This window comes from Xenopus laevis, chromosome 6S (assembly GCF_017654675.1).
Source record: "Xenopus laevis strain J_2021 chromosome 6S, Xenopus_laevis_v10.1, whole genome shotgun sequence".
Taxonomy (NCBI): domain Eukaryota; kingdom Metazoa; phylum Chordata; class Amphibia; order Anura; family Pipidae; genus Xenopus; species Xenopus laevis.
Window position 1 is genome coordinate 111,547,753 of NC_054382.1, and position 13,789 is coordinate 111,561,541.

Consider the following 13,789-nt stretch of genomic DNA (forward strand, 5'->3'; position numbering starts at 1 on the left):
ACCCAGTTTTTATTTTTACACTGAACTGTTTCTTTAAACAAGCCACAGTAATTTTGGAACAAAGTGATTTGGACTGATGAGACCAAAATGTAGTTATTTGGTGATAAAAATTGCTTTGCATGGCGGGAGAAGAACACCGCATTCCAGGAAAATCACCTGCTGCCTACTGTCAAATTTGGTGGAGGTTCCAGCATGCTGTGGGGCTGTGTGACTAGTTCAGGGACTGGGGGCCCTTGTTACAGTCGAGGGTCAAATGAATTAAACTAGAAGAAAAGAAATTTCATTTGAAGCAACGTAGGGGGTTCGTCACAGTCAGGACAGTGAGGTTGTGGAATGCACTGCCGGGTGATGTTGTGATGCTGATTCAGTTAATGCTTTTAAATATGAATTCAACCCAATATAAACAAATTCTTCAGGATAATGTTCAAGCATCAGTCACAAAGTTGAAGTAACGCAGGGGCTGGATATTCCAACAAGACAATAACCCTAAACACACTTGGAAATCTACAAAGGCAGAGGGAGAAGTACAATATTCTGGAGTCACACACTTGAATATAATGGAAAACCTATGGGATGATTTGAAGCAGACTGTCCATGCTCGGCAGCCATCAAATTTAACTGAACTGGAGATTTTGTATGGACTAATGGTCAAAGGCTATAGGAGGCTGTTACATTTGCAAAAGGAGCTCAACTAAGTATTGATGTAATATCTCAGTTGGGGTTCCCACATTTATGCACCTGTCTAATTTTGTTATGATGCATATTTTCTGTTAATTCAATAAACTTTATGTCACTGCTGAAATACTACTGTTTCCATAAGGCATGTTATATATTAAAAGGAAGTTGCTAATTTGAAAGCTCAGCCAATGATAAACAAAACTCCAAAGAATTAAGAGGGGTTCCCAAACTTTTTCATATGAATTTATCTCATTTTTAGCTTCTTTACACTTAGGTCCAGAAAGCAATATTAGTAATAATAAATAGAATGTAATTGCACTGAATACAGATGGAAAACAGGTTGTTCTCTCATCTGTCTCACATAGTGTACTTTGTATACAATAATAAGTGCAGATAGTGTCCCAAGTGTCTCTCAGTTAATCTTATAAGCGCTTGGCTGAGATCAGTGAAGTATCTGTTCTTTTCAGTTTACCATAGGGGAGCATGCACTTTATTCTGACACTTTCAATGCAGACACTTGCTTTTAATCCCAGACTTCTGGCACTGGGATAGACAAGAATTTTTACAAATCTGGCCACTAGGCTGGGGTCACTTTATTATTTTATCTATTTCTTTGTTTATTGGAACCTTGACACTTTTCCTTTATTTCACTTATTGGATTTTGTGCACTCGACCTCGAAGGTCCCACCAGGGAGGGGGAGATGTGACACCACTACGCTCCTTCCCCTCCCCCTGAGCCCCTGGCCTACTAGAGGGCACAAAGTTGCTACGTCCTTTTTGGAGGATCATTGGTGTTCCCAACAGCTTATTGCCTTTTGCCTTGAGGGGGGTAGAGTAAAGGGACTCCCCTAGCCTTGTGGGCCTTTTAATTGGCTCCCCCTTGTTTTGGCGAAAGGTACCCTGAAGATTTGTTGGTTATTTTTGCGCCTTATGAACAGGTGGCCTTGAGGTTTTGACAGATTTAGCCTTTTTTTTTTACGTCTTTTACGACATGGGGCAGATTTACTAAAGGGCAAAGTGAGTAACGCTGGCAACGATTCGCCAGCATTACCGCTTTCAGGCACTTCGAAGATTTACTAACGGGCACAGGCGTAACTTTCCTAGTGAAAGAGACATTTTGCAGTATAGTAATTAAGTGCTGTCTGAGCGAATTCTCGTCTTGCGAAGTGTTGCGTTGGCTGCAAAGCCGTTGCAGGAGAATTTTTGCCGCTTAATAAATTTACCCCTAAATCACCTGCACCTTTTGTGCTTTTTGTATGCTTGCACAAGCTGCGGTTTAGCCAAGGGGGCAGCCATTCAAAGCTGAAAAAGCACAGGATACACAGCAGATAACAGATAAGCTCTATAGTATACAATGAGATTCTTTAGAACGTATCTGTTATTTACTGTGTATCCTGTGCCTGAATGGCTGCCCCCATGGCTACACAGCAGCTCATTTATATAAACTATAGTAGTGTTTCTGAAGCAAACACACCAGTTTTACCAGTGTAGGGCAATAGTACATGATATTGTCATTCCTTTAAAAGACATTAATTTTTTTGGTGTTCCTTTAACTGTATTTAGAAAATAAATGATATAAAATTATGATAAGGGTATAGGATCCGTTATCCAGAAACCTGTTATCCAGAAATCTCTGAATTATAGAAATAATAAAACAGTATATTGTACTTGATCCCAACTAAGATATAATTAATCCTCATTGGAAGCAAAACCAGCCTATTGGGTTTATTTAATGTTTACTTGATTTTCTAGTAGACTTAAAGGGCATGTAAAGGCAAAAAATAAAATCCCATTTTTACTTTCTTTAATGAAAAAGAAATCTATTTACAATATATTTTAATTAAAAAATGTGTACTGTTTTTATAAGAAACCTGACTGTATGCAGTGAAATTCTCCCTTCATTTACTGTTGTGGAAGGGAATTGTCAGATGGTCCCTAACTGCTGAGCAGGGAAACAATCATACTTATGAACAGCAGGGGGAGCCCCCGCCTTACTTCCCAGCCATGCAGAACTCAAGCAGCTTTGTTTATGATGATCCCTAAGCAGCCCAGACCACATTGAGCATGTGCACAGTCTTAGTCTTGCAAAGATGTTTAACAAAGTTACAAGATGGTGACCCCTGTAGCCAACTTTGAAAGCATAAATTATTTGTTTGATTAGGCTTGTGGTGTAAGTTCATGTTTATATTTAGTATACAAAATACAGCATTTCTAGCCTTATTCTATTTTAGACTTTACATGCCCTTTAAGGTATGAAGATTATTATTTTATTATGGAAAAATACATTATCTGGAAAACCCCAGGTCCCGAGCATTCTGGAGTCTGTGGGAGATGGCCTTCTTGTAATTCCAAGCTTTCTAGACAACAAGTTTCTGCATAATGGATCCCGTACCTGTATTATTATATACATATTATGCTACGTTCATTTTATTTTTTAAAATTCCATAAAACATTACAAAACAATCTTTGAGATGCTCTCCAAAGCTTCAAATTTAATAAGCTAAAAGGTCAAACACTACTGTGCATAAGAATGTAGAGATTCACTTTCAAATTTGTAGAGAAATGTCTCAGACGAGTCTGTGTTCCTATTTCAGATGAAAATATGTCAGAATGAATCACAAATCTATCAATTAGTTTTAATATAATGAAGGAACCCACGCTTGTCCCTTCAGGGTTCTGTTTAAAAATAGATGAAAATGTCCTAGAAAAAAAAAGAGAAATATAATCAATTCAGTGATTAATGGGGACGATTCTGTGAAAAGACCTGGCAATTAAAAGCTTGGGCTTAAGATATAATGAATCCGTATTGGATTCTATTGGGTTTATTTAATGTTTGGAAATTAATTTTTTTTCTATTCAAATTCGATTTGAGTTTGCAGGTTGATCCTATTTACCCGAATTTCATTTTTTTTTATTTTTTAATAAATTTCGATTGCTTATTTTTTTTTCGATTTTCCGAGTTTATGGGAGTTTTTTGAAACTCCCATAAACTCTAAATTAAACCCTTGATAAATATGCCCCTTAATGTACCTTTCAGATAAGGATCGTCCAGTGGGCCCCACAGCAAATAAATTTTAGGGCCCCCAACATATCCAGAGGTTGTCCTTTTTCATAAATATATGTTGAAATTGCTCATTAAAGGGGTGGTTCACCTTTCAGATAACTTTAAGGGGCAGATTTACTAAGGTTCAAGTGAATTTTCGAAGTAAAAAAATTCGAAATTCAAAGTAATTTTTTGGATACTTCGACCATCGAATAGGATACTACGACGTCGAATTTACTTCGATTCGAAGTAAAAATCGTTCGAATATTCGACCATTCGATAATCGAAGTACTGTCTCTTTAAAAAAACTTCGACTTTAATACTTCGCCAAATTAAACCTGCCGAATTGCTATGTTAGCCTATGGGGACCTTCTACAAACTTTTTTAAAGTCTTTACACATTGAATAAAAATCCTTCGATCGTACGGTAAAATCATAGATTCGAACGATTTAATCGTTCTATCGAACGATTTTTATTCAATCGTAGGATTGCCAAATTCGGTGAAAAAACTTGGAATTCGATATTCTAATTTTTTCAATTCAATGGTCGAATTTTGAAGTTTTTTGTACTTCAAAATTCGACCCTCGATAAATCTGCCCCTAAGTATGTTATAAAATGGCCAATTCTAAACAAATTTTCAATGGGTCTTAATTCTCATTTTTTATAGTTTTTCAATTATTAACCTCTCTCTTCTGATCACTGACCCCACCTAAAACAAATACTGTGTGAAGCTACAAATGTATTGTATATTGTTTTAATATCATTTATCTATTCTGGTCCCCTACTACTAATATTCCAGTCAATTGTTCAAATAAATGTATGGTTGCTAGGGGAACTTGGACCGGATGGCTGAAATGGCAAACTGGAGAGTTGCTGAATAAAAAGCGAAATAACTCAAAAAACACAAATAATAAAAAATGAAATCCAATTGCAAATTGTCTCAGAATACCACTCTCTATGTCATATAAAAAGTAAACTCAAAGGTGAACAACCCCTTTAATTAGAGCCCCCCTGCAGCCGCAGGGTCTGCTTCCTTTGGGGTTCTGCCCCTGGCTTTGTCTTGATACTGGTTTTATATCACTGCCATCAATCAAGATAGGGAGGCTGTGACATTCCCCAAACTCCACCTTAACAGGATAATAAAGTGGTGGTTCACCTTTAATTGAACTTTTAGTATGTTATATAATGGCTAATTCTAAGCAACTTTTCAACTGGTCTTCATTCTTTGCATTTTGTAGTTTTTGAATTATTATTATTGTATTATTTATTAATTCTTTGCAGCTTTCAAATGGGGGTCGCTGACCCCATCTAAAAAATAAATGCTCTGTAAGGCTACACATTTATTATTATTGTTACTTTCTACTACTCAGCTTTCTATTCATGCCCTCTCCTATTAATTTTCCAGTCTCTTATTTAAATCAGTGTATGTTTGCTAGGGTAATTTGGCCCCTAGCAACCAGATGGCGGAAATTGCAAACTGTAGAGCTGCTAAATAAAAAGCTAAATAACTCAGAAACCACAAATAATAAAGAATGAAAACCAATAGCAAATTGTCTCAGAATATTACCCTCTACATTATACTAAAAGTTAATTTAAAGGTGAACAGCCCTTTTAAACAATGTTTTCAGGCAAACTGAAACCGCTTTGATGCCGATGCCAGTATACCTTTAAAGGGATGGTTCACCTTTAAATTCAATTGCAGTATGATGTAGACACTCATATTCATTTTTTTTGTGTTTTTTGAATTATTTAGCTTTTTGTTCAGCAGCTCTCCATGTAGAATTTCAGCAGTAATCTGGTTGCTAGGGCCCAGTTTACTCTAGGCAACAGGCAGCTGTTTGAATGAGAGGCTGGTCGATGACTAAGAGAGGCCTGAATAGAAAGTAAATTAATAAAAAGTAGCAATAACAATAAAATTGTAGCCTTACAGAATTAGTTTTTTGGTTGCTGGGACCTGTGATCCTATTTGAAAGCTGGAACGATGTAAAGGACAAAAAAAATCAAAAACTAAAGAAACTAGGGATGCACCTAAACCAGGATTCGGTTTGGGATTCGGCCTTTATCAGCAGGATTCGGATTCGGCCGAATCCTTGTGCCCAGCCGAACCGAATCCTAATTTGCATATGCAAATAAGGGGCGGGAGGGAAAAAAGGTTTTTCCCCTTCCCACCCTTAATTTGCATATGCAAATTAGGATTCGGATATTCGGCCGATTCGGTTCGATATTCGGCCAAATCTTTTGCGACAGATTCAAAATAGTGGATTTGGTGCATCCCTAAAAGAAACAAAATAAAAAATGAAGACTAATTGAAAAGAAGCTAAGAATCTATAACATACTAAACGTAAAAGCGAACAAGATCTGCAACTATTAGTCGCGTTCATAGCCTGGCACCTTCTGCTTTCATAACAGAGCCGGCTTATAAGAAGTGAAACGAGCAACACATTTAGAAGTATCTTGCCTTTTATTTATTGGTTTATTTGCATTTTAATTACAACACAATAAAACAATGTAATTACATGAGATGCAATAGTATAAAAAAAAAAACCCCATTGGACCCATCCCTAATTTAACGGGGCAATATACACCTATATTCAACATGAGCAAAATATTGTTTCAAAAATGCGGTTGATTTTTCAACTTCAAAAAATATCACTATTTTCAACGATGAGGTATTAATTGGTTGTTGTTTCCTTTTTACCCTTGCTACCTCACTGTAATCAGGGATCATGTCCCTACCTTTCCTTCATCTCAGGCTTACAGATAAGGGGGAGTTCTTTGACGTAAGCGGTTTTAGTGTTACTGATCATTTCCCTAATTGCCTTTTTCTCTTCCTTCAATTGCTCTAAAGAGCCGAGGAAGTTGCAGGACAAATCTACTTTCAATTTCACTGTTCTGAACTACTACAAAATAAAACATAGATGTTTCTATTTAAAAACAGTTATAAAAAAGTATATTACTGAACAAACCATATTCAACTCATGTTGAGCTGTGCTGGATATTGCCCATTTAAGATACTTACAGCAGACAGCCCTCCTTAAAAAAAATAAATACCAATTAATAAATAGAAAGTTTCATTTCTGCAGTAAAAAGTGTCACTTTATAATTTTATAACATGACACCGTTCCTTTAGAAACCCCATTGTAAATGAAAGATTGAAAAGGATAACATTTCCTGGCAAATAAAGCATGAACTGAGTAACATTATTTATAACCCCCTTGACCTTTAGGGCCGAGACACACGCGAAGATTCGGGGAGATTTAGTTGCCTGGCAACAAAATGCCCTCTTCTTCGGGCGACTAATCTCCCCGAAAAGCCTCCACGCCGGCTAGAATCTAAACTGGCACTTGGAACCCTTTGTTATACAAAGTCGCCTCACGAGGAAACTTTGGGCCGGCGGGAAGGCTTTAGTTGCCCGAACAAGAGTCGGGTTGTCGTTGGGCGACTAAATCTCTGCCCTTAATGCTAATAAATGGGAACAGCCATCCTTCTTTAAAGGATCAGTAACATCAAATTTTTTTTTTTTTTTTAAAAATGTGTTCGTATACATTGAAAAAATACACCAAGACAAATTAAACTTTAAAATCGCAAAACCTTTATTAAGAAATAACTTTCCAAAACTCCGCTTCCGCTCCTCTTTATAAAAGGCGACATGGCGGCGATTTCTCCTCCCTGGCTATCTCCTATTAGGAAGGCAGGGAGGAGAAATCGAGCGACGCACGAGTTTCGGTAAGTTATTTATTAATAAAGACTTTGCGATTTCAAAGTTTAATTTGTCTTGGTGTTATTTTTTCAATGCATACTAACAAATTATTTTATAAAAAATATTGATGCTACTGGTCCTTTAAGTCTGAATATTATTTCAACCTCCCTCTGTTATTTTTGTTATTTGACTGTCCTGTGCAATGATTCTTTTGGTATTAAAATATGTGTGAATAAAATATTGTTCTTTTTACTCCTTAATAAAAATACCAATGTGAATAGAGTCCTTTCAAGCACCGCAGACATGAGCCCATTTCTATTTTACAGTCAGAATAAACCTTAGCAACAATTCTTCAGCCTTGCACACAAACAAGCTTTGTGTTTGTCAGGAAAAGAAAGAGTAATAGAACTGCCGGGCTGCTCGGTGGTTAAGGTTAAAAAGAACATTAGAGCTGATTAGGGATGCTCCACTATTTTGGATTCGGCCGAACCCCCGAATCCTTTGTGAAAGATTCGGCCGAATACCGAACCTTAATTTGCATATGCAAATAAGGGGTGGGAAGGGGAAAAATGTTTTACTTCCTTGTTTTCTGACAAAAAGTCACGTGATTTCCCTCCTGCCCCTAATTTGCATATGCAAATTAGGCTTCGGATTCGGTTCGGCCTGGGCGAATCCGAATCCTTTTGAAAAAGGCCGAATCCTGAATTTGGTGCATCCCTAGAGCTGATACAGGAAAACTAATTAACCGGCCTGTTTAGCACATTACTAACACCGTGCCACTAACATACAGTATTTATGTCATAATATTCTTTTGTTTAAAATACTATATCCAGATACTTCTCATGTCCTTCACTTTACAACGATATACACAGAATTGTCCAAACTTTGCCCCTTCAGTTTTCATATTGTTTTATTAGGACGGGGATTTGTTCGTTTTAATTTAACCAAAAATCGACCAAAGCTTTGTACATGCCCCTGACTATCCAAATACTGTAGTTGAATTTCCCCTCTCCAAAATCCCGTTCAGGAACAAACTCTTTAACAACAAAATAATTTGTTTATACAAGTTTCCTTATATTCATCTACATTAATAGCACATTTATAGCCTGACTTCATTGTTATAACATATCTAAAATAGCCAATATATATTTTTATTGTATATACTCTAGCCCAGAAGACCTACATTGAGCTACAACCCTTAAACACATTAAGGGGGTTATTCAAACTCTGAATATAAAAATCACGAAAAATTCGGATTTTTGGACCAAAAGAAAAAATCTGAATCCGAAATTTCCAAGCTGTCGGGGTCCTGTCCTGTCACTGGCAAAGATCCAATATTATAGTCTGTGCTGAGTTTCGGCCAAAAATCTGTTTTTTTCCACATTTTGGCAGGAAAATCTAACTTTTTGGTGGGAAAATCTGACTTTTGACAGGATAATCTGACTTTTGGCAGGAAAATCTGTTTTTTTCCCCCCGGATTTTTTGCCTGAACCGATTTTAGCAAGCGTTTTCTATGATAAATAAGGTCCAATCGACAATACAGAGTTGGTCTGACTTTTTTTTAATAGAAATGACATAAATTCAGACTTTGATAAATAACCCCACAAAAGATCAGTATTTATCACATTGCCCCAATGTTAAACCATTCCTAAAATAGTTTCTATTTGTAATGCATTGTAATATGCACAATATTCACAATTATTATACTGACATACTTCACTGCTCCGTGTTTTAACAGGCAATATGTTCAGGACTTTAAAAGATTTTGTAATGCAATTTATATAAATCCTTCACCCCCTCTTCACTCCTATTTTATTTCAATACTGTAGATGCTAATGTCTAAAATATTTTAGGAAATGTTATATTTGTTGTGTAGAACAATAAAGAAATTGTGATAAAACTAAATTAAACAACACCTAAACTTCAAAAATGTACTGAATTTATTAAACAGCCCCTTTAATCTGGCGAATATATTTTATGTGAAAATATTTAAATTGAAAATTCAAGTTTTTGTCTGGTGGCGAGAAGCAATGTATTTTATTTGAAAATATTTTATTTGAATATTCAAGTTCTGTCTGGTGGCAATAATCTATGCATTTGATTACAAAATATTTGATTTGAAAATTCAAGTCCTGTCTGGTGACGAGAATAATTATATTTTATTTGATTATATTTCATTTGAAAATTCAAGTTCTGTCTGGTGACGAGAATAATTATATTTTATTTGATTATATTTCATTTGAAAATTCAAGTTCTGTCTGGTGGCAATAATCAATACATTTATTTGGAAGTATTTTATCTAAAAATTCAAGTTCTGTCTTGACGAGAATCAATGAATTTTGAGAATATTTAGTTTGTAACTTCAAGTCCTGTCTGGTGGCAATAATCAATACATTTTATTTGAGAATATCTCATTTGAAAATTCAAGTCCTGTCTGGTGACGAGAATCAATACATTTTATTTAAGAATATTTGATTTGAAAATTCAATTTCTGTCTGGTGACGAGAATCAATACATTCTATTTAAGAATATTTGATTTGAAAATTCAAGTCCTGTGTGATGACGAGAATCATATTTTATTTGAGAATATTTCATTAGAAAATTCAAGTTCTATCTGGTGGCAATAATCAATACATTTATTTGAAAATATTTGATTTGAAAATTCAAGTTCTGCCTTGACGAGAATCAATACATTTTGAAAATATTTTGTTTGTAAATTCAAGTCCTTTCTGGTGGCAATAATCTATGCATTTGATTACAAAATATTTGATTTGAAAATTCAAGTCCTGTCTGGTGACGAGAATAATTATATTTTATTTGAGAATATTTCATTTGAAAATTCAAGTTCTGTCTGGTGGCAATAATCAATACATTTATTTGAAAATATTTGATTTGAAAATTCAAGTTCTGTCTTGAAAAGAATCAATACATTTTGAAAATATTTGATTTATAAATTCACGTTCTGTCTGGTGGCGGTAATCAATATTTTATTTGATATTTTATTTGAAAATTGTTCTCTCTGGTGACCAGAAGCAATACATTTTATTTGAAATTTCAAGTAATAATTTACAGTAAATTAAATAAATATCAGCAAATCCCATATCACTACATATGGTTTTGTTTTGGGGCAATGCAATCCTTAAATTAAATTATATTTTAGTGCTGACCTACATTCAGAGGTGCTTAATATGAAAAATCCATACATTTTATTTCATGAAAGCAGTTTTCCCGTCTAAGCTCATTCTACAAGTTAAAGGTCAAAGGGTTGGAACGTGTAGAACAGGGCTCTTATTAACTGAAGCTAGCTGGTCATAAAATTCACCGTTAACCTCAGTAATGACAGCTGATAGAGCAATATTTACTTTTTTAGAGGGCTGTGTCCTGCAATGTGCCTTGCAGTAGTAAAATGTTATGTTAAAGGCAAACATATTCAAGCTTGGGTTTTTTCCAACTTTAGGGCAGAGATACACGTGGAGATTCGGGGAGATTCAGTCGCCCGATGACAAATCGCCTCTTCTTCGGGCGACTAATCTCCCTGCAATGCCTTCTCGCCGGCTAGATTGCAAGTCACCGGCGGGGCGGGATAGCACTCAGATTGCTTTGCTTTCCGAAGTAGCCTGAAATTGCCTCACGAGGAAACTTCGGGCGACTTTGGAAAATGATGCGCTCCAAGTGCCATCCTGCCGGCGATTTAGATTCTAGCCGGGCGAGAAGGCATTGCGGGGAGATTAGTCGCCTGAAGAAGAGGCGATTTGTCGCTGGGCGACTAATCTCTTTGAATCTCCACCTGTGCCTCTGCCCTTAATGCTCACATTCATTTAAAAAATCAAAAAAAAAAAATCAGGGAAACCACTCGGAAAGGAACAGCAGATACTTTGACTTCTTTCTATATTTAAAGCACAGTGCCTGTAAAAAGCATAGAACCGCAAAAAGCAGTTATTTAAAATTCAATACAGAGTTCTGTCAGTTGCTGACTTTTCTCTAGGAAACGGAAAAAAAAAAAAAATAGACCTAGCTTTGCAGGTCACGTGAAAAATGTCAACAGCACATTCATTACATAAAACACTTGACAATAAAATGCTTTGGTGCTCCTTAGACTACTGTACGTTGCTGCCTCAGATGCAATAGCAGAAGCCAGAGCTCTATGTCACCCTTTGAGGACTAATGTCGACATGCAAGATGGAGGCATAATAAGCCATGGGACTTATTTTTGGGCGGACCACTGGAGATGTAGGCATGAAAGGCATTTCATTTAATCGTGCAGTCACCGAGCATACAGCACATCCTTCTGCCATGTGAAACATTCCATTCAAATCTTTTCGCCATCCAAAATATTGCCTTTTGCATCAAAAATTGCATGAAACATTTTATTTCCCAGTTAGATTTTTGTTTTGTTTTGTCCAAACAAGTTGCTTTCGTTTCAGCCGCCATTTACTTGTTTAAAGTAAATGGTTGTTTATTTAAGCGGCCAGAGAAGAGATTTCATTTGCAATCTGAAAACTGGCACAATAGTGCTCAAAGGGTTACCAAAAAAAATGGAATGCATATAGCAATTTTCTTCTTAAGGGACTGCCATTTTGCAGCTCATTGCAATCCGCTTCAGACAACATACTGCTTCCTGCTAGGCTTTCAAATGAATGTTCCGAACAGACCGACTAAGGGCCCCAGGCAGTTGCATACAGCATGATAAAGTAAAATGATGCACAATGAAAGCAAACAAAACAAAACAGAAAAAAAAATAATCATTTTTGTCAGTATATTAATGACTATAAATGTGTTAAAACATTTGGACAAAGCTCAAAAAAGTTGTATAAAACACAAATGGATGTATCATTAAGGCTGTTTACTATATTGCAGATATTTTGGCCCCTTGTTTGTTGGAAAAGTCCAAACAGTCTAAAGGTCCTGTGTGAAATTGCTTTCCCACAAATTCCTATGTGGGCATCTATCCACAGCAGACACATATTCAATCCTCTTTGGAAACAAAGCTGATTAGGTTCTTCACACTCTCCTGAATATGAATACTGGCTGATTTGTTGTTTTTATTTCCTTGATTTATCTGATTCAGGAGTTTTCTTTTCAAAGAGGACTTTATTATCGCTGTTTGATTCGTTCTCCTCTCCGCGTTTACTTCCGAGAGTAAACTGAGCATTCAATGTGCAGAGGAAAGGCCTGAAAGTGAATGACAAAGAAATACAAAGGACTGGAGGAACAGCAGAAACCGTATTTCATGGAAGCTTCCCGGATGATTGAATCCTCACTCAAGTGCAGGACACCAAACCGCTTGTGGTTTTTAAGATCGACCATGAGCCTGGATCACAGATGCCTGCTTCTAGCTAGGGAACAGCGTAATAGCTCTCATGTTGAACCTCAAGTAACTTCTACGAAAGGAACCCTACATCACACCCACTCTTGCATAGACCGTTTACAGTAAAGTATGTGGCGGGGTGTTCCTTTTCTTTTGAACTGAAACACAGTGTAAACCAATACAAGAAGGCACAAGGCCAGTATACATGGGATGACAATGGCTATGGCTTTCACAGTGCTGGCTGTGTTGTCCAGCTTGATGACAATGTCTACATCATCTTGGGGACTGGTTCTTTCTTTGTCTCCATCAGGGGAACCATCACATCCCATGAAATCCTTAAGGATCGATCTCGGGTAACCAGGCTCTACCCGGAGATTGAGATTCTGGAATTTCCAATATTCCTTGCCTTTATAAAAATAAGTATAGCCTGAAAAATTGAACAAGAGAAAAAGTTACCAGGTAAGCTTCCATTTATTTCTTCTATACTGATGCAGAAAACGTTTAGACACGCATCACATCAGTCCACAACACATCAAAGCATTCATTTCATAGAATAAAAGGTGAAATGTTTGTATAAATTTGCTCCATCTGCACGGCTTTAATACATGGTAATATTTACAACCCATTGTAACAGAGCACTGACCTCACCCTCGCTGAGTACAGGCGTTGCCTCAGTACCCCAACATCAGAGTTCCAAAATCTTGTCGAAATCCCACCCAAAAGAAAATAATTTTTCATAGCAGCAAAGGGAGTAAAAATCTTTAAGTATTCCCATGGGCTTTGGAATGAGATGTTGGTCAGGCAGGTGTCTTAAAAGTAGTGGTAACAAAAGGGATATTGTACACGCCATATGCAGATCCAGCAGAACTTATGGTTGGATCCTGCATATAAACATGGCAGGCCATTCCTTTCAGTGGAGAAAACAATGGGGTCATGTACACCTGTACAGTCTGCTCGGTCTATAGTACCTTACTAGCTGATGTCCACCTACAATTATGTCCCTCCTTGAAGTGTTTTTCTTTAAAAGTACACAGGAATACCAATGGAACTCTAGCCATCA

The 13,789-nt window shown here is 36.5% G+C and overlaps 1 protein-coding gene across 2 annotated transcripts in view; it reads right to left on the minus strand.

The window, feature by feature from the left end:
• Positions 1-11,425: 11,425 nt before the first annotated feature.
• Positions 11,426-13,789, minus strand: part of mmp16.S (matrix metallopeptidase 16 S homeolog) — a 160,071-nt gene continuing 157,707 nt past the window's right edge. For both annotated transcript variants that reach the window (XM_018223848.2, XM_018223849.2), the window contains one exon: positions 11,426-13,156. In XM_018223848.2, the coding sequence (XP_018079337.1) occupies positions 12,822-13,156 (335 nt within the window). In that variant the 3' untranslated portion in view covers positions 11,426-12,821. The remainder of the gene's footprint in view (positions 13,157-13,789) is intronic.